The sequence below is a fragment of the Candoia aspera genome, chromosome 6 (assembly GCF_035149785.1).
Source record: "Candoia aspera isolate rCanAsp1 chromosome 6, rCanAsp1.hap2, whole genome shotgun sequence".
NCBI classification, from domain to species: Eukaryota; Metazoa; Chordata; class Lepidosauria; order Squamata; family Boidae; genus Candoia; species Candoia aspera.
In genome coordinates, this window is record NC_086158.1 from 42602210 (window position 1) to 42628305 (window position 26096).

The 26096-nt window shown below is 35.4% G+C and overlaps 1 protein-coding gene across 4 annotated transcripts in view; it reads right to left on the reverse strand.

Annotated features, from left to right (window-relative positions):
• The window catches only part of STAG1 (STAG1 cohesin complex component), a 205521-nt gene that overhangs the window by 12273 nt on the left and 167152 nt on the right, over positions 1-26096 (reverse strand). For 2 of the 4 annotated variants that reach the window (XM_063306863.1, XM_063306862.1), the window contains exons 17-30: positions 25996-26088; positions 25817-25906; positions 25452-25655; positions 23204-23274; positions 22803-22890; positions 21743-21823; positions 19760-19852; positions 16878-17052; positions 15123-15262; positions 14056-14157; positions 12722-12870; positions 11181-11309; positions 8457-8662; positions 2690-2861 (exon numbers count right to left, since the gene is read on the reverse strand). In XM_063306863.1, coding sequence (XP_063162933.1) covers positions 2690-2861; positions 8457-8662; positions 11181-11309; positions 12722-12870; positions 14056-14157; positions 15123-15262; positions 16878-17052; positions 19760-19852; positions 21743-21823; positions 22803-22890; positions 23204-23274; positions 25452-25655; positions 25817-25906; positions 25996-26088 — 1793 coding nt within the window. Of the gene's footprint in view, positions 1-2689; positions 2862-8456; positions 8663-11180; positions 11310-12721; positions 12883-14055; positions 14158-15122; positions 15263-16877; positions 17053-19759; positions 19853-21742; positions 21824-22802; positions 22891-23203; positions 23275-25451; positions 25656-25816; positions 25907-25995; positions 26089-26096 lie in introns of all 4 variants that reach the window. The other 2 variants (XM_063306861.1, XM_063306860.1) reach the window with 1 other exon arrangement.

Consider the following 26096-nt stretch of genomic DNA (forward strand, 5'->3'; position numbering starts at 1 on the left):
AATTTTGACCACTATATAAACAGGATAAAAATGGGGGCAGTTAGAAAAGCTTGCCCTTCCACCTGTACAGAAATACATCTGGTAGAGAATGTATGCCATAAACATCTCTACTGCAGTACTTCATGCAATGGTGATTGTGTTTAAAGTAAAAACATCAACCATGGGCTGGCACTATCTAGTGAATTAGTCCATGAGATGACACCTTCAACTGCCATTTGCAGGATACTGGGAATGAGCAGCTGAGGACAACTGCAAGGGTATTTTCATGGCAAAAGAGATGGAAGGGTACTAAGAAAATGTGGTACTGGATGCATTAGTCCTACATCCTGATGGTGAATTTCAGGAGTATGTGACTTTGTCTCATATTATTTTATACCAAACTACAGCTATATTGTTTGAGGTTAGTTGTACTGTCCTGATCATAAATGTGTTCTCAAATGTACATTGGGTTTTTAAGACTTTTAGCAATTTGAAGTAGATGAGAATATTGACAGGGTGCCTAATCCACTGGCATCCACAATGGACTCCCAAACTGGAATGGGAGACATCCGAGGGAAGGGCAACAGAAGGGGCTGGAAATATAAACGGGCCATACCAGAGCTCTTTTAGAATATATCTCATGAATGAGGCTGCGTGGAATGTCTGGCTGAACAGGAGGGAACATTTTGGTGAATTTAGTCAGGTATTTAGGAACTAGGGATGCCTGGGAATATGGACACATTTGTTGGAATACTGGGACAGTCAGTTTCCAAAGCAATGTCACAGTCAAAGGTGGTGCTGGCTATGGGATGGATGCCCACCTGGCTGGGTCTCTGACTAGCCCTCAACTGGAAAGGGTCATCTATGGATGTGAGTGGTCTGGTAGTGCTATTGTGATCTTGGGCAGCATGAGACTTTCTGGAATAAGCAGGATTCCAGAAGTATGATCACTAAATATCCTGTTGTAGAGATAAAGATCTACCTATGTAGGCAGTGGTTTTAAACTTTTGTACTCTATGCAGAGTACTACCAGTCTTTTCATTAAAGAAATCTTCAAACTTAAATGGGAGATCTTCAATCTATGTACTAGCCTCTTGATTTAATCCTGAGGATTGAAACCACATGACTCCAAAGAGTTATAGCTACTGCCATCTTCTTCACTCACACTTTCATGTTTGCCTGTATTAATTTGTTGCTTGGCCACTGGAAGCCTCAGGCAAAAATATAAAGACAATCTCTCTGTTATCATCTAGCAAGTAGAAATAAGTAATGGGCCAACTTTTCCCTGGGGAAGTGCTGTTACTCAGCAAAATACAATTGGCAATTTTTATCTGTGCAATATATCATTCTCATTATATCTATTCTATTTCTTCCTTATCTACAGATGCTAAGCGTGAGATTTTCTTGGGATTGTGCTAGCTCCATAATACTGGAATTTGCTACCAAATGGGAGACCAAATATTAACACTTAATTCGTAACATGATAAAGAGCTTCAATGGCACAGAGATGGCTTGTTCCATTAATCCTTAGCCAATTTGAGAAGTGCATGCATCATAAGCATGTAACTGGTAGGGAAACATAATCCCAAACCATGACAAAAACAAGATCTTGCCGGTGTGGTTCCTGACTCCTCTACCTCTAATTTAAAGAATGTAGCCATGCATTTTAGCTAGTTGAACTCCAATCTTCACATACTAGAGAAACTGTAAAGAGATCTTTTGAAACAAAATGTGAGATGTCAGATTCATCCATGGGGGCAGGGAATGTAGATATATCTGTGAGCAAGTATGGGAAAATCTGTCTTTGATTCACCTTCAGAGACAGATTCTAGAATACAGGTGATCTCTGGAAGAGGTATGGTCTTATCCCAGACTGCATTTCCTCTAATGGACAGGAGACTAAGGTAGTGGTGAAGGAAGTATGGCAACTATGGTATAAACAGACAGCACTGATTGGGTGGGTTGGTATAAAGGATTAAAGTTTAGACTCTTACAGTGATAGACTACATTCCTCTTTCTTTTAATGCCTGAGTTCATCAGGTGCAGAATGGTGCGGCCCCTTTGTGTTTTTAAGTCTATACAGCAGACAAGGCTTGGATTGGAATATCCATTGGGTTTGAGCACCTGCTACAGCCAAATTAGTTTTGCCAACCTATGTTTTTTTTTAAATCCTTTTCAGGGATTCAGTGATGGAGCCAGAAATAAGACCCATGGAGAGCATTTTAAAACTTATGGATAAAGGAAGTTAGAGGAGGTCTGTGACTAATCTCCAGATGTTGCTTACTGAAGATGAAAACATCTGGAGAGAATGATGTATGAGAAGGCTGCTTTAAATTATCACTTTTTAAAACAGTTCACATTTCCATTACAGGTAACAAGTAATTCAGAAGATGAAAAGGTGGATCTAAATACAGTGGAAGGGCTGTTTCTTTTCTTTTAGTTGCCTCAAATGTGGCAGTAGGTAGCTAGAAGTGGGCGCTTCCAAGTATGGGTGTCTCTGGGAAATGAAGTGATGCCTAATTGCTTCAGAGGCTGTCATAATCTAAAGCATACACTCTAGTTTTATGTTTTAAAACATTTTCAACTTCACAGTATGACATTTGAATAATTACTTTCCTAAACCTAAGGTATTTTTTTGATGGAATTTTAATTTCAGCAGCATTTTAACATGAATTTCCTGTTATTTCAGAAATATTTCATTGGTACATACTTGTTTAAAAAATCTTGTTCAGATCCAGGTTCTGACTCATGCTCCTGTATTTGCTCCCCAATTTGCCGAGTGTTTTCTCTCAACACTGTTGATGTGAGCTGAGGGGTCTGTAGAGCACCTGGAGTCTGGATGCTGTCATTTCTATTCAGCCAAGAGCCTTCAAGATTCTCATCTGATATATAACAAAACTATTACAATAAGCAATGGTTTTGATCCAAAATATGGATCTTATGTGGCTAGTAACAAAATATGGATCTTGAACAGATAAATTCTTAAAAGAAATGTTAAAATCTAACTTTCTATCATACTTAAACATTAAGATGAATGCATGTAGTAATTCTTCCATACTTTTTTCCAATGTACACATCAACCTAAATTTATTATTGCTTAATTAATAAAACAAGTAATTCATGAAATACAATCCCACCAGGAAAAATGCTTAAGTGTCATCTATTTGGAGGCTTATTAGGTATAATACAGTCTGTGTTTACTACAGACATGGTCTATATACATTTATTGTATTACATGAACGTTGCCTCTTATGTACTTACATATTAAGTTGTGAGACAACCTCATTACAACAAATAGGCGTTTACTATTGCTGCTATATAAGCTACATGAAATCTCCTGCCTAAAAGCTTGATTTACCTAACAAAGCCATCTTACTAAGGCAGTTCTTTCTCTGAGGGGAGTTAGGGCTGCATTTTAACTCCATAATTATTTAGCTTCTATATATACTCCTTGGTTGTGCATCAAAACAATCTCAATTTCTTTCCACCAAAATAACTCATCAGCATATTCCAATGTTCTTGAATGCTGATGATGCAGTTCTCTTATCTCAGACTACAATTGGCTTAAAACATGCTTCAGGGTATCTTACTATCTACTATAAGGATGAAGAACTAGGGATAAGCTATGAAAGAAAATGGTCTTTGCTAAGCATCCTAGAACCCATATATGGCAATTAAATGGCCACAAAATTGAGCAAATCAAGGTATATAAATGCCTCAGAATCATTTTACAGGTTTCAGTTGGGAGAACTGCTCAAACTGTGTAGCTCAGAATTCCCAGGAATCAGCTTCAGCTATTAGAATCTTTTACCATTCCAGAGATGCTCTATTCACTGCAGTTTTAAAGCTATTTACTGCTAACATGTGTTCTTAACATCTGTATGGCACCCAGCTTGGCTCCTACAATAATTATTCCAAGGTAGAAACTGGAATCTAAATTTTTGAGAAGTATCTTTCAAGTACCACGCTGTGTGCCCAACATTGTTCTCTGCTGCAATGCAGAAACAATTTAAACTGAGACTAAAACCTGGCTAATTTTCTTTGCATATTGCCTAAAATTAAATTGTTTACCCACAGGATTAACTCCTCTGACACTGCTTGACTAGTTAAATCCTTATACTGATAAAATAAGAATAAAGCTTTTATGTACAGAAAGTCTTAAATGCATAAATACTAAAATAAATTTTGAATAGTAATTCTGATGAAATGAAAACAATTAGAAACAATGTATATAAATACTGCAGCACATGTATCTATGCAATGTGAAAGAACTACTTTAAATGAAATCCAAGCCAACTATAATTTCTAAAATTTAAACTTTCTTCTAAATGGCACTGACCTTACTGTTAGCAGTGAATGCTACACGTGGCATGGGTGTAACTAAAGTTGCTAATCTAGTCTAGATCTCCATCTGACTAAAAAAAAAAAAGAAAAACCAAATGAAAACCTTAACAGGATAGTAGTAGGGGTCACTATCTAGGACACATCTAATGACAACCACAGCATATGGAAGACTACAACTTGGAATGTAAAAGGAACAAATGGTAAAATGCATGAATGAATGAATGGGAAGAAAGAAAAGTAGAAATGTTGATTATCTGTTAATGAGAAAGGAGGTAATAGATTGCTGAAGGTAGTCTGATCTCAGAAATGAAGCTGATTAATAAGTGCGGGGAAGATAAAATTTAATTATGAAACATATTTTAACTCTATGTCATGTCATAAACTATGAACTGTCACCTAGATTGTTGCGAGGGTGTATGAAAGTAAGACTGTGTAAGTTAGTTATAGTTGTACATTACACTCTAGTGAATGGTGTTAATGAAAGAAACAGAAACAATTTGGTGAAAATTGTGCAATACTCTCAATAAATGCCATTCAGTAAATCGCTTCTAAAGCTAATGCACTGTACATAGTCATCTAAAGTGCAATGGTCCATGAGTTCAATTCCCAGTAGAGAGTTTCAACTCCATGGAATAAGATCAAGCTACATAGGTCTGACAAGTACCAATAAGGATGAAACTGATCATATACCGCCTCCTGGTAGTCTATATAAGTAAAAATACCACACAGAATATACACTGTAAAAATAGAGAATCCCCTCTCCCCAAGAGGGTTGATGGAAGTCATGTAAAATCTCATATATGGGGGCATAACTTAATGTAACATCTGAATATCTCCCTCTCTGAGAGGTCAAGGGAGGGTGGACTACACCATTCTGATACATTCTATATATCCCTTCCTGCAACAGTGTTGAATGCTAGGACCTGACAGCCATTATAGCTAATGTACTGTGTGTGTGTGTGTGTGCGTGTGTGTGTGAATAAATGAATGAATGAACAAATAAAAATCTAAAATGCAGTGGTCCATGAGTTCAATTCCTGGTAGAGGGTTTGAACCCAGAGAATAAGATCTGGCTATGTACATCTGATGAGTCCCAACAAGGATGAACCCAGCCATGTACTGTCTCCTGGTGGTCTATTCAGGGGACTAAAAGATTCTATTAGGTGACATGAAAGAATGGGTGAGAATGAGATGAGAGAGTTAAAAAACTGATAATGAATGGTGCCTGTTAAGCATTATCTTAGAAGAAGGTCTAGGTTTTTGTTTCAAAAGCATAGTTTAAACTAGAGGTTCCCAAACTTTCTTAGTTCAAGGCACCCCGAGCTGTTCCCGAACTGTGCACTGAAGCTCCCTCGGGCGCCTCAGCCAACTCACTAATGGTTCCATTAAAGTAGTAAAGTATCTGGTGGCATCTGTGAGTTCACTGCAGTGCCCCAGTCTGCAATAACTTAAGTTATTTATGCAAATATGTGATAATAGAATGAATCTAAAAACATTATTGATTTAATTGCTTATGATGGAAGAGAGAGTAACTGAAATGTACAAGGATGATGGGAGGTTTTGAAAGTGGGACAGACCACTTTTTGGTAGTTCAAGAGTAGATCTTGGGGAAAAATGGACATGGAGGAAAAGGAATGAAGTGAAAGAAACTAGAGTGAAAGGAAAATGATTTGCAGGAATAGCAATATAAATCCTGAATGAAAAAGAATTAGAAAATAATCTCCCAACAGAATGAATGGAGAGTTAATGTAAGGAAAGAGGAAGTGGAAGCTGCTTGGACTGAATGAAAAAAAATTATGTTACAGAGTGCTACAGAAATATGTGGAGTTACGCTAAAGGGAAGGAGGGTGCTTGGTGGAATATTAGAGACTGTGGATGAGAATAAATATTTAAGAATGATAGCGAGGAAAATGTTGAGAGAATATTACACTGAGAAAAAGAAGTTTCAAGGAATATAATTGAAGACATCAAGGAACAATTAATATTAAAAGAGACAGAAAAATGTGGAATGATTTTGTTGGAAATAAAACAAAAACGGAAATGGGTGAAGAGGGCTGAATAAGGAGTTCCAGCAAATTAAACTGAATTCAAAGTAAAACTATAGGAGGATTAGTTTATGCCTGGGAAGATACTTAGCAGAATTCTGACTGAAAGAATATAAAAGATACAGAGCACGTTCACCAAGTAATTGAGAAAAATGTATTAATGTATATTTGTATATTCTTCATTTTACAAAATATGAAAAAGTGAACAGGTCTGAATTATGGAATGTTTTGTGTGAATATGGAGCTGAAGGTTGGTTGCTGATGTGTAAGTGCAATATATAATGGAAATAAATCATGCATGAAAGTAAATGCAATGCTTAACAAATAGTTCAACACTGAGCAGGAAGACAAGAATTTATGATGTCACCTTTGGTTGTTTAATATATTTGTGAATAAATGTTTAAGGAATGCTTGGGGTGAGTTTAGAGCATGTTGGTTGGGGATGTGAATATGTGTGTATTTCTGTATGGAGATGATGCCATCTTCTTGTCTGAGAATCTGAATGATTTGCACTGAATGTTATGACAGATTATACCTAAAGGGTGAATAATTGGAGTAAGTAGATTAATTTGTGTACCTTGATAGAATTATTAAATATGGGAAAATGTATGCAGAATTTTTTAATGTGCAATGCTGTGAGAATGACAGTAGGTAGTATGTAGTCTATTGTGAAGAATAAACATTTGTTGAAAGAAGCAAAAATGGCTGGATAAAAAAGCATATTTCTATCTGCCCCGAAATACTGAAACAAGCATTGGAAAAAAATAACTGCAGTAGGAATGGGTTACTTAAGAAGTATGTGAGGTCAAGAAGAGATAAGATCAAAAATTAAGGTGATAAATAAACGTGGATTGAATACAAAGTGAGTAAAAAAAGTATGCTGAGATGATTTGGTTACATGCGGTGAATAAATGAAGATCAAAAAATTCTAGGCATGGTTGGATAGGATTGATAAGACTCTCAAAAAGAAAGAAGTGAAAAGTTTTAAGAACAGAAAGCAATATATGAGTCTATGTATGCATGTGTAGAAACAAAGGTGGTTTTCAAGGCTAGAAAAGAATGAAGACTAAATGTTGTAACAGACTGTCATAACAGATTGATCAGCCTCCTCATGGCATGCTCATGTGAGCAAATATATTCACAGGAGACAAAGCCACCTTCTGCCATGTTATTCAGATGGACCTAGACCGTTTATCCAACGTGATGCCCTTTTGTTTCTCTGCCTCCAGATTGATTTTTTCATCTTCTCTCTCTTTCTCTAACTGTAAATTCTTTGGGACCCAGACTGTTTTGATTCAAGGCACAGGGCACAGCATTGTGTGTATGGCACAACAACTTTTATCTGCTCAAGAGCCACCTCTGGCTCCTTATGCAGCAGGGCAAGGGCTGAGCTTTAAAAAATGGGGTAAGGCAGGAGTCTATTTTGAGTGGCAGAAGCGATCCTCCCTGGGCCTCAAACCCTCCCTGGCATTAATCCATCTTGGGCAAGGCCAGTTTGGTCTAGCGGTTAAGGCACCAGGCTTAAAACCAGGAGACTGTGACCGGCTGGGTGACTTTGGCCCAGTCACTCTCTCTTAGCCCAACTCATCTCACAGGGTTGTGGTTGTGGGGAAAATAGGAGGAGGAAGCAGTATTAGTTATGTTCCCTGCCTTGAGTTATTTATAAAAATAATAAAGGCAGGATAAAAAAATTTAAAAGGAATGTTACTGGTGTAAATTAGTTTTACTTAGGTTTTCTTTTCTTTTCCAACCTTAATTTCTTTGACTTCTTTTTCCTTTTCCATATTCTGCATTACACAGCTTATACTGAAAGACAATATCCTAATGTATCTTCTTCTGCCTAATTTAAGTGCAAAGGACTCCTCAGACCACAAACTTCATCTATTTCTTTATCTAATTCTGCCTGAGGAATGGGTTAATGAAATTGTAATATTTCACTCTTTTGTTAAGAGATTCTGGTTTGAAAACAGATGTTAGCTTAATTTCCTGAAAACTATTTGAACCAAATAAACTAATGAGTAAGTCGTACTTTTATTTAACATTGAGTCTGATCACAGAATAATACATGATCTTTGAAGCCATATTTACCTTCAACTCTTTTCTTATGAAGTGGAGGTCGACCTTTCTTATTTCTAACTGAAGACGTTTTGCTACTGCTGCTTCCACTATTCACAGACATCCTATCGTCCTCGCCACCTGTAACTAATGAATTTCTATAGGAAATCAATGGAAGCCATACATCTTCCCTCCTTTCCATCATTTGTTCGGTTAGGAATTTCTCCAAATAGGTATGACTAGGTTGGAGAAGAGAAGCAGAGAAAAGTACAGATAAATGAATGACTAAAATAGCTTCTATAGCTACAATATAACTTTTATTTTCATTAGTCATTAATTCCTTGCATTAGGATTATCTATATTCTATACTCCTGATTTAAGAGTTAGATCTGCCCTGATTTTCTGGAGGGCTAGCAATATAACTCAATTATTTGTGGATAAAAATACATTCATCAGATACTACATATATGGCATTTGTTTTCAGCGCTACTTTTAAAGAAGGAAGACAAGCAAAGAATGAACACTTCTTGTAAGCATTATAAGCTAGTTATGTAAATGCAAGAAAAAGGGCTTTTAATACATTAACAGTGTATAAAAACATACTAACTTACATAAGAATTGACTGTATAAAAGCATTAAATGATCTAAATTATCAAGGAATAAAAAATTAAATAGGCATATAAGTATTAAAAGATGTATTCCAGAAGAATACTCTTTAAATTCTTGAGAACAAAAATACAAATGACTCCATTTCAATACTACAGTGAAAGCTCAGAATTTTTTTTAAAGTCCTTCGGGTCTTCTTTTCCCTCAAGAAATATAAATAAATTAAGTATGTTAGAAAACGAGACTGAAAAGACCATGTCAAAACTTTCATGAAATAAGCCTTGGGGTGTTGTTGTTTTTCAGCTTTTCCTCAGATTGAATTATACTTTTGTATTTAATAAAAATATAACAAACACGAATACTGTATGAGAAAATAACTTCACACATATTGCACTGTATGCTCTCAAGCATAAAGTGAATTTAGATCAGTAAATGGTGGTATAAAAATGAATATTGCATATATTTCTTTTTTTTTCTGGGATGGAGAGGGAATGACAAATAAATTGCAGAAAATTTACAACTGTATTCAAGGCACACAGTTATACCTTTGCATTTGTATGACTAATATTTCTTACCAAGTATATTAAAATGAAAAGTGAATTGGTAACAATAGAATACACAGATAAAGACTAACATGAATAACTCTTTGGAAAGTACATTTTGCCCTCTCTTCTAAGCAATGAGTAGAGAGTGACTTTGTATATCCACTCTTTCTTTTCCCACACTTCTGGATAAGTTATAATAGTAGGCAGTGTATAACATGCATAATTATTTTCCTCCAATAATAATTATTTTGTATGCATGTAGATTTACTGAACACTGCAGACTTGACATACCAAAGCCTATGTGAGAATGCTTTTCGTTTAAAAATCAGTACATTTTCTGTCTAAGCCGCTACAAAGGATTTTTTTCCTTCATATGTGTTTATTTTTGTAGCAATTATTTTTAATACAAAATATATAGCATATATAACAGGCTAAATATATGTAAAATTCATAATATATAAGCAAAATTCAGAATGTAAAATTTGATAATATAAAAGGACAGAGTAATGAAGGAGAAAAGGAGGGATGTTTTCATTATGCTAATAAGCTCTTGTCTTAAGATCTTCAGCAAAAGGCTTTTCTCTTGCTAATGGAAGTTTGTTGTGAAGAGGGCTGTTCTCAATGGCGATGTGTTATCTTTCAAATGCCTTCTATGTTGAATATTTATTGGCTCTGATGCAATAATTTCGGTGCTAGGATAAACCTTTTTAAATTTCCCAGACATGTTAAAATGTAACCAGTTCTGATGTTTTTATGCTTTGTTTCATTTGAACTTATGTTTCCAATTTTAAATTGTACTACAGATGCCTATTTTATGCCTTCTGCATACTACTGAGATGTCTAAGGATGATGGTAGACTATATAAAATATTATGCACTTTCAGAAACAGGCTAGCTTCCTAAGTCTGGTCAAGGAGACTAAGTAAAATAGCATATGGATTCAAACCAAAACCTTGAAGGAAGGTTGAAGAAGTCTATTCATAGAATATGACTAACCAGGAGACTGTGAGTTCTAGTCCCACCTTAGGCATCAAAGCTGTCTGGGTGACCTTGGGCCAGTCACTCTCTCAGCCCAACTCACCTCACAAGGTTGTTGTTGTGGGGAAAATAGGAGGAAGGAGTATTAGGTATGTTTGCCACCTTGAGTTATTTGTAAAAATAATAAAGACAGGACAGAAAATAAGTAAATAAATAAATAAATTCTCTTCCTTTACATTGAGAATGTAATTGCTGCAGTGGGGAACAGATACTGCTGAAGGAAGCAGTCCCACCCATAGATTAACTCAGTTTGATTCTACTTCTGCATTACAAATACCTGACAGTTCCTGCCTGGATATGCATGGTAGAATACAGTGAAGTCTACTTCCTCTCTAGAGACAAAAGATACTATATAACAAATGTTTTGAGAATGAAAATTGAAGGTTAGGGTATAGTAAAACAAGCACTGAGATTTTGCACTGAGAATATCAGAGTTCCTTCAACATAAGACAACTTTCCTAAATACATTTATAGAAATTGTAATTAAATATAGTTAAACCAGACTCTTTATTTCATGTATCACTTATCAATAAAGTTGCTTGCAATCAGCAACATTTCTTACTACTTACACAGTTTTCTTGTCCTGTCGTAACAATTTAGAGGAAAATTCACTAAGTACTTCCAGGAAAGCAAGGTTAGGAGGTGGATATTCCTGTCCTTTTTGATTTTGATATTTAAATGCAAATTCTATGCCATCTCTGTAATAAGATACCCAAGAGGTAAGTACTTGTGTCAAATATTATAAACTCTATACAAACTTGAAGTAAAATACCAGGTGAAGTGAACAAGAAAGGACGATTCCAATGCATCACCATACCTGCATATTCAATCCCTCAGACTCAAGAGAGACACTCCAAATCATACCTGTTATCAACCAGTCTTACCATAGTATTCTGAACAAAATGTACAAACCTTTTAAGGCAGAAGAGTATTCTAGACTGGGACAATGCTACATTCCTAACCACTCATTTTTCTATTAAACATGCAAAACAGCTTCCACCAAATCATACGATTACTCTAATAGCCCAGTACTACATCAGACCTTCTACCTCAGAATTTGAATAAATCAGCTATAGTTCCACCTATAAACATATGGTGTGGGTGGAGCTATATCTGTGATGTGAATAGGATTATGTATCTCCTTTGGTTACCCTGTATATTATCCTAATCCTAACCTGAAAATGAGATTAATTTGACAAAAGAGTATTTATTCTATTTATTGGATACTCCAAGAATGTTAAAAAGGAGTTGGATGTCAACCTTACCATACTGTCAATGTAAAATGAATGAGAGGACCCTTACTCATAATAAATACTTATCCCACTATTGCCCAATTTTAATTCAATATCCTTAAGTTTGTTAACATGATATTACAAAGATCAGTAGAGTTTCAAGATCTAAATGGACTTTTGAATTAAATACCAAAAGTTAGATTTTACTATAGTTAGAATTATGGATTTGTCAGCAAAAATTTAAAAAAGGTTGTCTTCAATATTAGAAAGATGGTATGATCACAGTTTTACAATTCTGGATCAAGTATCTGTGCTAGTTTTCTCTTTATGAACTGGTCCTCCATAGATACAATGGACAGACTGTTCAATATTATTTTTTATAATCAAGGTTAAATCACATGTTTAAATATTGGGGTAAATTATTTTCTTTAAATGTAATATATGTTTTTATTGTATCCTTTTTCTGTTTTGTTTTTTTTCTTTTTAACTTCTTCTTTTACAACTTTTTTATATATTAAAACAATTTTAAAGCATTTATTACCAACATTAGAGGTCATACACATAGTGATAAATAATACGCAGTGATTGCTATTTATTAATCATATCTCTTCAAATTGCTTAGAACAAATGTAATACAACATAGACTGCTGTTTAGAAAATGTGACTAACAGGTAACAATTAACTTTTAAAAATATCTATTTATTACAAAAGCCTAATTATTTTCCTCCAACATCAGTGCATTTCTCTCTCTCTCTCTCTCTCTCTCTCACACACACACACACACCAAAACAGTGTGTACTGTTACTGGAAATATTGATACTCTATTTAAAAAAGGCTCAAATATATTATTTGACTTCAATGCATTCCTTGCCACTCACTTGTGTAAGGTGGCTACAGCTTCTCTTGTCTTTATCTGGTCCAGACCAAATGTAAGAGCAAAACGCCGGGCCAGCTCCTTAATACCACTGACATGGGCAGATGTCCTGTCCAAGTTAGGACCTTGCTCTTGAACAAGCTCATTGAACAGCTGCAGAAAGAACTGAATAGTTCAAATCTTTACAAATATAGTGGCACATTCTATATCAATATTAATGCTGTGATTTCCAACAGATCTTGGAAAAGAAACAAATGAGTAATGTAAACTATCTGACAGACTTATCATGGCTATGAATAGCCTGCCCTTTCTATATTAGTATGCTGGGCAGGCCAGTGTAATTTTTGATTGCACTAGCTAGTCAAAGTAAAAACTGTGATTTTTTAGATTTCTCTTAATTAGGCATTCAAAACCAAAGGTATTCTCTCAACATCCTTTGTAAAAAATGGAGGAAGACATACATTTCAGTAAATGTTTATTAAAAAGACTTGGATTGCCTTTGTTTTGCTAAAGGAGCCTCTCCCCGCTTTTTCTCTGATTCTACTAATACTCAGCAATGGAATTCTGTCATTCTACCAAGTAACAGATACAGAAATCTCCCCTCCTTGCCTTTCTCCTCTATATGAAAGAAGAGTAGTAATAACTCTACTTGTAATATCATCTTCCTTATCAATCTTCTTTTCAACTTTAAAAAAGAGAAGAGTTTGGGGATCTCTAACTAAGCTTCCAATCAACAAGTGTTTAACTTAAAATGCTGGCCCAAGTATAACACAATTATTGAAATTCGATACTAAATATGCATACTGTAGATAGTAGTATGGAGCACACTGTTTTACTGTTTTAACTGTATTGTATGAATGGTATTGAATTGTACAGGCTTTTTGTTCACTTCTATTTTATTTTATCAAAATTAATCTATAATTAATTAAATTAATGTATTCAAAACGAATAAGGTGCAGTGGTTAAGATGCTGGACTAGCATCAGGGAGACCCAGGTTATAGTCTAGCTCTGGGTGATATTGGGCCAGTCACTCTTAGCCCAGCCTACCTCACAGGGTAGTCATTATGGAGGAAAACAGGAAAATGTTGTCTTGAGCTCCTTTGAGGGGGGCTATAAATTAACAAATAAATAAAATAAATTTTATTTTATTGACCACAGTTGACAATTTTTTAACTGTGCTAAATTATCCTAATCAGAAATTCTGTGGTAGCTCATAAATATTCATATCAATCTCTACCATATGGTCACATGATAAGCAATAGAACATTCAAGTATATGAAGAAAGTTATTTGTATATAAGACCCATTTAAGTATTAATGAGGGCTAAAGATTTTTACCTGCTGTAAGCTGAGAATGAGTGTTTTTGCACACTGAATTTTATCTATTTGTCTTGTTTTACTCAATGTCTCCTTAATGATATCACCATAGTCATTGTAATACTAAAAGCAAGAAAAAAGCACATTTTAGTTAGCGATGCATTTAACTTTTATTGACTATCTTTTTTAAATCAACCTCTCCTTGGGGTTTCAGATTGCCTTTTCTAATAAACCATCCCTCCTGCACTAGCTTTAATTAATAATTGTTAATTTCAAATAGTGTTAAGCTCAATAGTTTTACACTGCCAGCTTATTTTCTCTTTGTACATAAGGGGAAGATTTTGTGTACAGAAAAACCTCCATTCCATTCTACTTCCATGCAAAGACCCAGGACCCAACCCAAAGATAACTGCCAGGATAACTGCCCTGCAGAAATAGTATAGTAGAATCCAGTGTCAAAAAAATAATGATCACTAACATAAAGCAATACAGCCAGTTTGGTGTAGTGGTTAAGACCCCAGGTTTGAAACCACCTTAGGCTCAAAGCCAGCTGGGTGACTTGGTGCAGTCACTTTCTTTCAACCCTAGGAAGGAGGCAACAGCAAATCACTTCTGATAATCTTGCCAAGACAATTACAGGAATTTGCTTAGGCAGTTGCCAGAAGTCAAGACTGACTCAAAGGTGCAAAAACAAAAACCCACACAATAAATTAATACTCTTCATTTGTAGTTCATGAAAAGACTTGCAGAATTCAATCATAAGTATTTTTGGATAAAGTACTCAAGAACATTTAATAAGGAAAAACATTATGCACTGGAAGAAAGTCAAAATTATAGACTTGTATTTATAATGGGAATTTTGCCTTGGCACCTTTTCAGTGATTCCCCCCTACTTAGGGTAGCCCTGAATACTTTATCTTATTTTGTTCTATTGGATCACTTCAACTCTGAGGAGGCTTAAGTGAATGAGGGTTCATTTTAAAAAAAGGAATGTTTGACTTTTCACTAAAATGAAGCCTTAGAAACAATCCATATATTTTATCAAATTTGATGTTATTAGGACTAAGTAACACAGTACAGAATCATACCTTCATGTAATGCTTGAAGATATCGGCTGCCGCATGCATGTCTACAATATCATAAATTATAAGCTTGCTAAAGGCAGCCAAAAGATTTCTTCTCTTGTGTAAAGCTTCAATTTTATTAGCTTCATCCTCTTCATCTCCCTCTAAACAATAAATGAAAGAGAATATTTGTTGATTTTCAACGACATTAACTCTCATTTACTTTATTGATACATTGTACAGTTCTTTAAAATATGACTGGATGGCTCTTATTGTGATAGTCGCCAACTAGCAACAAGAGAAACTTGCCAAAAAATACTGTACTGGAGTGTTCCTGGCCAAGATTTGATAGGCAGAACTCTGCTCTCTTTCCAGATACTCAATTACATTTAGTCTCCCTGCCCCTTTCCCCCTTTGCTTCCCAAACTACTAATTAGCATCCTATAGTTGCTAGGTATACTTAGTTTCCACAGCATGTCAGGGAGGGAGGAGAGAAAAGTTACCACTGATATTATTTCCCCCCCCCAAACATTTATTCTTCTTCTAAATACTATGAGCTTACTCTAATTCTGTTACTGCTTCTCTTTTGTGCATGAGATAGCATCATTTGGAGATATTAGCTTATTATTGGTATTTGTATTATCATTGTTGTTGTTGTTATTCAGATTTATAAGACCCATCCCACTCCAAAAGACTCTGGGCAGCTTACAAAATCCAATATACAATTTAGTCGCAACCTGGACAAAAACATCCATAACAATAAAAAAACATGACAGGGACTCCACTAATACATTAACCCTGGGTCTGGAAACAGCCAGGTCTTAAGAGCTTTCTAGAACCCTAAGAGAGTGGGCGCCATAGCTGTCTCTGGTGGGATACATACAGTATAGTTATACCAGTTAAGCATGAGTAAAATCTGAACTCTGAAATTGAACCGTTGTTCTAGCTACTGTTGTTCACACTTTTGTTTGGGCTATAGCATCATATACATTTCTGTTTTAAGAAGAAAAGCATCATTAACTAAAAGGTTTCTTAAAGGAATAATTCAAACATCTCAAATTACTCCCTTTTCCAGCTATATGGAATGTACAAAGACACTATCACCAGTGCAGCAATCTTATTCCTAGCATTGTCTTTTCAGAGACAACTACAGTGATGCTTAAAAGTTTGTGAACCCTTCTGAATTTTCAATATTTCTGCATGAATATGACCTAAAATGTTATCTTTTCTCCACACAGGTCCTAAAACTAGATAAAGATAGCCCAATTAAACACATGACTCAAAAACATTATACTTGTTCATTTATTTATTGAGGAAAATGATCCAAAGCTACATATTTCTGTGGAGAACAGATCACGCTTTAGGTCATACTTATGCAGAAATATTGAAAATTCAAAAGGGTTCACAAACTTTTAAGTACTATGATATATTACAAAAATATAAGTGTTGCCATGTACGTTGCAGTGATAATACCATGTTTTGGAAAGATGGTATGATTGTTATACTATAATTCCCTCTCCAGGATGTGGATTAACACATACACATACTCATAAAATTATCTAGAAACAGATTCAAAAAAACAAAATACTGCTGCAAATAAATACAGGAAAAATTACAGCCTCTAAACTTAGTAATTAGCTGAGAAAATTCATCTTATTAAAAACGCTGATGTTTCTAACCATTTCGGACTATTGATATGTACAAATCTAATATTACTAGATTTGTACATATACATATGTACAAATCAGATATTATTACTATTAGATAATTAATACATGCCCATGCTCTGGTTCTCATCATCCTGGTCAATGAAGACATGGTCCATTACAAAGCTAAGGAGTTCAGTCTGGAGACCCGAATCCGGATTAAACACCAGAGGCTGAAGACCCTCTCTTCCTCCGCTCATCAGCTGATGGCTAAAAATCATCAAGAGATCACAGAGCAGCATGAAAGCCTGAAATACAAAATCACTTCAATCAATAATATTACAGACATCAAAAAAGGCTCAGCTATACAAGATTCTAATATAAATTAATAACCTGAATTGTTTAATTAATTTTTATTTATAATGGCACTGGGGTTGGATGTGTATCTGCAGAGATTTTAGGACTTGAGGATTTTAGGATGTTATGGATAACTTGTAATGGGTTGTGTGCAACTGAACTCTACTTCTGTGTCAGGTGCAAAAAGCAGGACTTGTGGCGACTGGGGGTCAGGAGGTCCAGAGCATCGCAGCACTTTCAAATAGCTTCTGGGAGGAGGCTGAGAGCAGGTTTGGTCTGTGACTTGGAAGTTACTGCTTTTGTCCCAAGCAGCAGAAGCTTTGGGTGAGGCAGCCTTGCAAACGTGCTGCTTATCAGTTGTTTGGTGAGGGATGCAGCTCTGCCTCTCAGCTGCTGAGTCTTTTGCAATGTGGCAGCAGCAGCAGAAGCAGCAGTTTCTCCTAGGCAGCAACCGCAATGGCAATGGTAGTGAGGACTGGGCTGGGACTATACTTCTGGGCTGCAGCCAGATGCAGCCAGATGAGGCTTTACCTGGTTTTTGTGCTGGTTGTTGTGCTGGTATGTGGGAATGACCTTGGGAGATAGGAGGAAGACCCGCAGCCTGGGCAACAGTCTGATAAGAGGCAGCTCAGTCCGCAGGTGGGGGAAAAGCATGGGAAGTGTTTCAAAAGGGACCCTTCCTAGTTTTCCAGAGACTAAAAAAAGAGGAGGGGGGAAATACTTTCAGTCTTGCAAGATTGATGTTAGCTCTAGTCCTGACAAGAAGCACAACCAGGAGCATTAGCACTATCTTAATTGTAAGGTTACATTAAAAAGAATCTTGCAAGACTGAAAGTATTTCTCCTGTCCTCTCTAAAAATCTATGCTACTTTAAAAAATAGGCAGAATATAGTAATGATAGACATATCTATTTGTCTAGTTGTAAATAAAGGCTCAAAAATTTCTTTTGCCTTGTCAGAAATAGTATACGCAAATTTATTCCATGTTCTTACTTTTATAAATATAGGTAGTCCTTGGCTTACATCCATTCATTCAGGACCTTTCAAAATTATGGCAGTGCTGAAAAAAATGGGCGTACAACTCCAAGTTCCAGCCATTGCAGCACCCTTGTAGTCAGGTGATCGCTATCCAGGCACTCATGTGCTCGGATTGTAATTACAACATCGCAGGGACCCGCAGTCATGGGTTTGTCATTTGAGACTTTCCCTGCTGGCTTCCCACAAGCAGTGAATGGGGAAGCCGGCAGGGACGGTTGCAAGGCGCTCCAGTAAGTCACTTCCACTTTTTCTCCCATCTGCAGCAACCCCCTGCCCATGTGCAGCCTCTGTCGGCCCTCCCCTGGCCTCCCGCAACTTAACTGTGGCTTGCACTGGCCCTCCCCGGCCTCCTGCGTGGCCTGAACCAGCCCTCCCCCAGCCTCCAGTGACTTTTTTGGTCTTTTTTTATTTCTTTTCAAATATGCTTAATAAAAACATTTTTTAAAAACTGTGATACTGATGGTGCAATTATTAAATTAAAGGATCATGATCTATGTGTTACATCCTGCAATAATATTTCCAGGAATTATTGTAGAAATAGTCTGGATCCAAGTTAAAAATAGAAAAACACAAATTATTGAATATATTGTGATCAGCTTCCTGGAATTCCTCTCCCTTCTCACAGAGGTCACTGGGACCAAGAGATGTCTAGGAAAAGCAGCAAGGCTATTTGCTTATTAATGCTTTTTATCTTGTCATCCCATGATAGTGATGATGATGACAACAACAACAAAAAAAGACATATATTCTGGAAATGGATCTGTACCTCTTTGAACAGCTCATTTCCATCTTAGCTGGCCACTGTATTAATGACAAAATACAAAAACACTGGCATCTGCATTAATCTGTTTCTTTTTTTCTTCCTCATAATCTTTTCTTTTGTGCCATGTCTTTTCAAATGGATGCCTCAAGGGCTTATTGTAACTACTACGGCAGCACAGATGTGATATGATTTCAAAACTAGTTTACTATGATCTAAAAGGAAGAATACTCCTATGGCTGCTAAGAAAAAACACTTCAGCAAGTATACTTTTAATGGTAGATGTACAAAAAAATAAACAAAGTTTTTAAAAAGTATGGTGAGCAATTACTCTAGGTCTAAGATCAGAAATGTTTAACAATCACAGATCTAATCCAGCAAAGTATATACACAACCATTATATTCTATGCTCAAAAGAGTGCTTATGGAAGGTATAGAGAAAGCAAATGATCTGTACCCCACACTCAGAAAGAGATGTAGCATTAGTGATTATTAGCAAAAAATTTCAATTAATTTTTTTTGCATGTTTCAGTAGGGATAGAAACCAGAAGTAAAATATAGGAAAACTAATACGCAAACATAAGTAGAAACAAACTGTTTGGAATGAAGACTTACAATATCTAGCCAGGCCTCAATTTTAATTCAGGATGAAACTATATTAATTGTGTGGCTAATTACATTTACTCTTCATAAAAAATTCTCAGAATAAGCAAAATCAAATTAGAAGACATATTAAAAGATTTATGAATTATTCAAGGTGATCAAGAAGGCTTAGTATTTAATTTTTGTAAGAAATAAGATGTACAACAGTTCTTAAAATATTGCCTCCATATTTGACATAGTTTAATTGATTTCTGTTACCTGCTCTTTTACTGGAGTGTTGACATTTGACAGACACTGTTGGCAGACAGCCAGAAATGATTTGACTGTTTTCCTTAATACCAATAGATCTTCCTAGAGGAAACATACAGACAATTACCTGATTTTCAGTATCAGTCAACATTTTTGGGAAAATACTCAGAATAGAGAGATCAAAGGACTGTGGAATAATAGCTGCAGATGGCGCCTCTAAATTGGCTCATAACATCATAATTTAAATAATAAAATCCAAGAACAAAATAGACCTGCAGTAAGCAGGTATGGAGACTGATAGGACAGAGATATTGCAGTACACAGTTTTAAAGTTGTATACTAGTCTCAGTGCCTAACGAGGGAATACTTAAGAGATTTTTTTTTATTATGAAATTGTAATACCAAGAGAAAACAATAGCAAGAAAAAATAAAATAAAATAAAATAGAAAAATAGAAAAAACTCTAAACAATAATATACTAATATAAATCACCTAAACATATCACTTATTTATATAATCACTTAATAACAATATATCAAAAACACATAAAATTTCTATTCTTGTAAGATGTTATGAAAAGAGATATTATGCCAAACAGAAACATATTATGTCATTTTTTAATTAGTAAAAAAATTGCCTTCTCAAAAATAGAAAAATTACATGTTTCTTGAATCAAGACTTTGATATCTGGGTTAATAGTACTTTTCCAACCTCTCAATATAATTCCCTTGGTTATTCCCCATGCCCAATATAATCAACATTCCTAAAAACAATCAGATTTCACAATTTTGGAATATAATTTAAGATAACATTAACATCTTTAACTCGAAAACATCTACCCATATATCTACTAATATATGTTACAGTATTATTCCAAAATGGAATCAAAACCAGACATGACCAAATCATATTATTTAATGTAACCTCAAATTTCTTACATTACTAATGGAGAAAATTTATAACCCATCCTTTCTGATACATTCTTTGAGGAGTCCAATAAATTTGGAAAATCTTAAAAATATAATTTTTAATTACATGTTCTGACAGACTGTTCATATACCTCTTAACTATTCCCAAAGATGTTATTCCAATAGTACTTGAAAGATATGTAAACAATCTTTCAGAATGTAAGATTTAAAAAAAAAAACTGCAAAAGACTCAGTTGCAGAAGGAAATTAGAAAAGGGCCTGCTTAATGTTTATTTAATCAAGTTTATACACTGCCCATCTGGCACACAACATAGTGAGGCTATGAGGAAACTGCATGTCATATAAGAACTTCAGCTAATCAATCATATATGTGCTATTAAGGTCTCACAATGAAACTTTTTCAGATTATTATTCTTCTGTTCTAGTTATGTTAACTATGTATTTGTGTTTGTAATATTTAAGACTGGATATGTATGCATGAGTGCGTGCACATGTGTCACGCATATGAAAGCATATATGCAGGTTGGATGCACAAAGATGAATTGCAGTCTGAAAAGTTTTCCCATTTTATTTTGTATTAGTGAGAACCACAATACCCAGATAAAAAGCTAGACTTGAGGGCTGTGCTCTTACAGCAGACTTAAGTAGAAATGCATTAACATTCAGTTAAAATACAGAAAAAATCCCAGCTCAAATTATGTAGAATATCAATTCTCAACCGGAGAAAAACATGTAACAGGGAGCCATGACACATGCCAAGGGGGCCACAGAAAAGCAAAGTGTATTATACTGCAAATACTGTCTACTTGATACCAGAAAATGCACCAGTTACTATCCCATGTCCATATCCAGTAATGGGACCTGGATTGGCAGGGAGGGGGCACAGGAGAAAAATGTCAGAAGGGGGCCATGGGCAAAAGAAGGTTGAGAAGCACTGATGAAGAACACTAACAAAATTAACCACGTAATGACATAAAGTAGGGCACTTATGAAAGAATGCAGGATAATCAACTCAACTCAATTATCTAGCAGTGTTAGAAATCCTGTGATCCATAGTGTCTTACTTTTGAAGGAGATCCTTCTGTAATTTTCACCAGCTGCCAGAGAATAGAATAATGGGAACACTGAAGAGCCTGAACCACTATCTGAAACAAAATTCACATCAGACAAATAAGTATAAAGTTTCTACAGTTCGCAACAATTATGAACTACTGCTTGCATAAAACTTGCTTAAAGGATACTATTTTAAGACCTATTTAAAGGATATTATTTAAGACTTATTTAAAGGATACTATTTTAGGACTATACAAAGAGCCGGTTTACTTATTCTTGAGATGGAGAACAAATAAAAGCTACACCAACTGAAATTTCAATTGCATAGTTTAGACAGAGTATAAACATAGCCTAAGCATCTCAACTTAAAAGTGTATGGTTTAAAGTAGCTTCTCCCAAACTTGAAACTACTCATTTTGATAATATGAACCCAGCTTATTAGAGCACATTAAAATGAAACACATGAAACTGGTGTTTTGCTTAACTTAACAGCATGGCCATTTCTCATTATTTTACAAAATTAAAATAATCTTTAAAAATAATAAAGTGAAATGGGACAGGAAATCTGTCAGATGCCAAAGGAGTTGTCTGCAAGCACACAGGTGTTCACAAACATCACATTGTTTTCCATGGATTAAAGTAGTCACATTTCTATTTAGCCCTAAAGCTGATTTGGAGGACTGTGGACCACTTATTATCATTCAGCCTAACCCATTCACACAGCTGCTGTGAAGGTGAAATTGTGGAAGAGATAGTAACTTTGTACTCTTGCACTCCTGGAATGAAAATGGGATATGAATGTAAAGAACAGCGATTAAGATTATATACACTTATCTTAAAATAAGTCCAATTTAACTCAATGGACTTCTGGCTAGACATGAAATTTATTCATTCATTCAACTGGTTAGCCATCTCAGTTGTCAAAGCAACTTTAATGGTATTACTATTAAAATAGTATTAAAAACAGAAAAACAACAATGTAAGAAACATATATAAAGCTTTATTGGGGAACAATAATGTCAAATCACTTTCATATTGATTGTATGAACACAGCACATTGTTTATTATTACCTGTTCTGGCATAGCTCCATGTTCAATTCCAGTCCTCAATAATCTGTAGCAGTTACTAAACAAGTCCCATTTTGTAAGGTCATGAGCACTACAGAGAGATAAAAATACATTAGTACATTAAATAAAATAGTTATAGTAAAGATTTAACAAATGCTGTAATAACGCAACTGTTACAATTAGGGATTTAAGTACAACATATTGTATAAACGATTATTTCTTAAACTATGGAGTTTCTTCCCTACATTTTGCTTAAAATAGCTGTTTCTATCAAGCCTTATCTAAGATATGTATAACACTAGAAACCTTCCAATCTTGCTAACATTTTTTGTTTATATTTTTCATGACAGTATAAATGACTGACCATATTTAAATGGTTTATAAAACTTCATAAAGCCACATACTTGTGAAATGATGTTAATCTTTTTAAAGTAGAAAGAACATTGTATACATCATCATCATCAGCTTCTTCTCCCTGGAAACAGAACAAACTGGATCATGGACTGAGCAATTTATATATTATACTTATTTTTAAGAGTTTACACCCATATAGCAATGGCTGTTGGGAATTTGCATAAATCTGTATTTCAGAAACTAAATTCAGAGGTTCCAAAATTCTCAAACTGATTCCCAAATCCAGGCCTTGCTGGAGAAGTGACCTAGCATGACACCTGCCATTTTTTTTTTATTTCACCAAAGTTACCATTTCCAAAGTTTCTAATAACCTGATGTTCCACAGATCCTAATGATTGTCAGGATTTATGAACTGCATGTCTCATATATTTGTGCCTTTAGGATTCAGCACTGAACCCCAAATAAAACTCTCCTATGAAACAGTGCTAAATGACTGACTAATAATGCAAAGAGAGGACTCACTGGAAAAGTCCCTGATTGTCCTAACAGTCAGGAAACCATGCTGAGACGAGGAATAGGTCTCTAGTGTTTATTACTGCTACATAAGACAGAAAATCCTAACGAACTGAAGAAGCATGGGAAAAACCCAGACAGATAAACCCCAAAAGTCAAGGTGGGTCTGTTCTGTGTCTCTTTGAATGGCTGCTTAACTCCTCAGTACTACGCATGCGTTTTCCCCCCTGGATAGGAGCCCCTTCCTGCTCACCATCAGTGCTCATGACACTGATGCTGGGAAAGACTGAAGGCAAAAGGAGAAGGGGACGGCAGAGGATGAGATGGTTAGATAACATCACCAATGCAATGAACATGAATTTGAGTAAACTCCCAGAGACAGTGGAGGACAGGAAGGCCTGGCATGCTATGGTCCATGGGGTCACAAAGAGTCGGACATGACTTAACGACTGAATGACAACAAAAGTGATCTACCTAATACAGGTATAGCATGAAAAACTGTATATGCTTGTCAGGAAGTAAGGAATCAGATCATATATGAGGATACATGTATGACTAGAGTTCCTAGAAAAATAAATTCTCATTTTAGTTCTGAAGTGCACAAGCTAACTCTTTCTGCTTTTGAAAGAAAGTAAAATGAAAATTTGTATCAAATGTGGAGTAACCTCAGACACTGGAATTATTGAAATGTTGAAGAAAATATGAAGTTGAATATCAATACTACAAATGGAGGACCATTGATTTAAAAAAAAAGAAGTATGGGCTTATTTTGAATATCATGCTTGAGAGAAGTTATAATTTTAACATAATACTTTTACATTCTTTGTCCACTTACAAAATTGAGCTGACATAGGGCTAAATTTATAGATAATTTAGTATATATCTGTTTTAAATTAGATATGGTATTATTATTTCATGAGTAGATAATTACAAAAAGTATTAATATATTTACAGATTAATTAAATTCAAATTATAAAATAAAAGTTCTTGTTACATGAATCTTTCTTTCCCCAAATAAAGGGGTTCTATGTGATGGTAATAGAAACTATCCAAATTTGTAACGATGTCTCTACTGTAACTTTCCCAATAAAAGTATGGTCAGAGTTCTTAACTACGAAGATGGCTTTTCTTCCACTTTCAAACTTAAAGGAAGCAATAATTGTATCAGGAACTAATTTCCTTGCATCACTTCACTTTACAATCTGCTATTTGAATCACAATATCATTAAACAGAAATGGATCTTTCTATTGTTCTCTGTGGTAAATATATTCATGTGGTTTTCCACCCACCTCTGTCTAGGACTCTTATATACCACCAATACAATAGAAACTTAGTTCTCATTTGATGTTCTGGGATGCAAACAAAAAAAATTAAATAATTAAAATAATGTTCTGGTACTAATGTACTAATGGGACGCGGTGGCGCTGCGGGTTAAACCGCTGAGCTGTCGATCGGAAGGTCGGCGGTTCGAAACCGCGCGGCGGGGTGAGCTCCCGTTGCTCGTCCCAGCTTCTGCACACCAAGCAGTTCGAAAACATGCAAATGTGAGTAGATTAATTGGTACCGCTTCGGCGGGAAGGTAACGGCATTCTGTGAGTCATGCTGGCCACATGACCCGGAAGTGTCCTATGGACAACGCCGGCTCCAAGGCTTAGAAACGGAGATGAGCACCGCCCCCTAGAGTCGGACACGACTGGACTTTACGTCAAGGGAAACCTTTACCTTTACCTTTACTAATGTGCAGGCAGATATTTTACTCTAGGGAAAACAGGATACAAGCAAACCTCATTTAATAGATCCTCCACAGAATGGTTGAATCGATCCACAAATTCATCAATGAGCTGGCTGTGAGCTATGTCAACCCTATTCTGAATGGTATATTCTTCACTGCACAGAATGCTGTATGTTTTACTGCAGGCTTCAAGAACATCTGATTCCACATGCTTCTCTACAACAAATTTAATCTGTTTCAACAAAGCATCCAAATGCTGTGGAACAAAGAGAAATTGTGGTCATTTCTTGAAGCAATTATTCTAATTTAATTTAAAAATTGAAGTAGAGAACAGAAATGGAAAATACCAATTCATTACAAAACTTTCAAAACAAATTAGTATTACTCAGATGACTTCTCCATTTTGGTGTACTATACCTTCTCCATTCTTCCTGTACTGTAAATTTCTAAGTCAAAATATTGAGGAATTTGAAGAAGATTTGCCACCTTCTCTGCATCAGCAGAATACTGGCAACAGAGGAAAAAATGAAATTAATACACAAATTACAAAAGGAGTCATATAATTATTATTAGGAAATCATATTCTACTGGCATACCTTTGATAAGAGCATGGGAAGTGCAATAATAAAGTGTTCTGTTAGCTTGTTCCGGTCATCTATCTGAGTTTTTCTTTCTTTTGCTGTTAAAACCTGAAAAA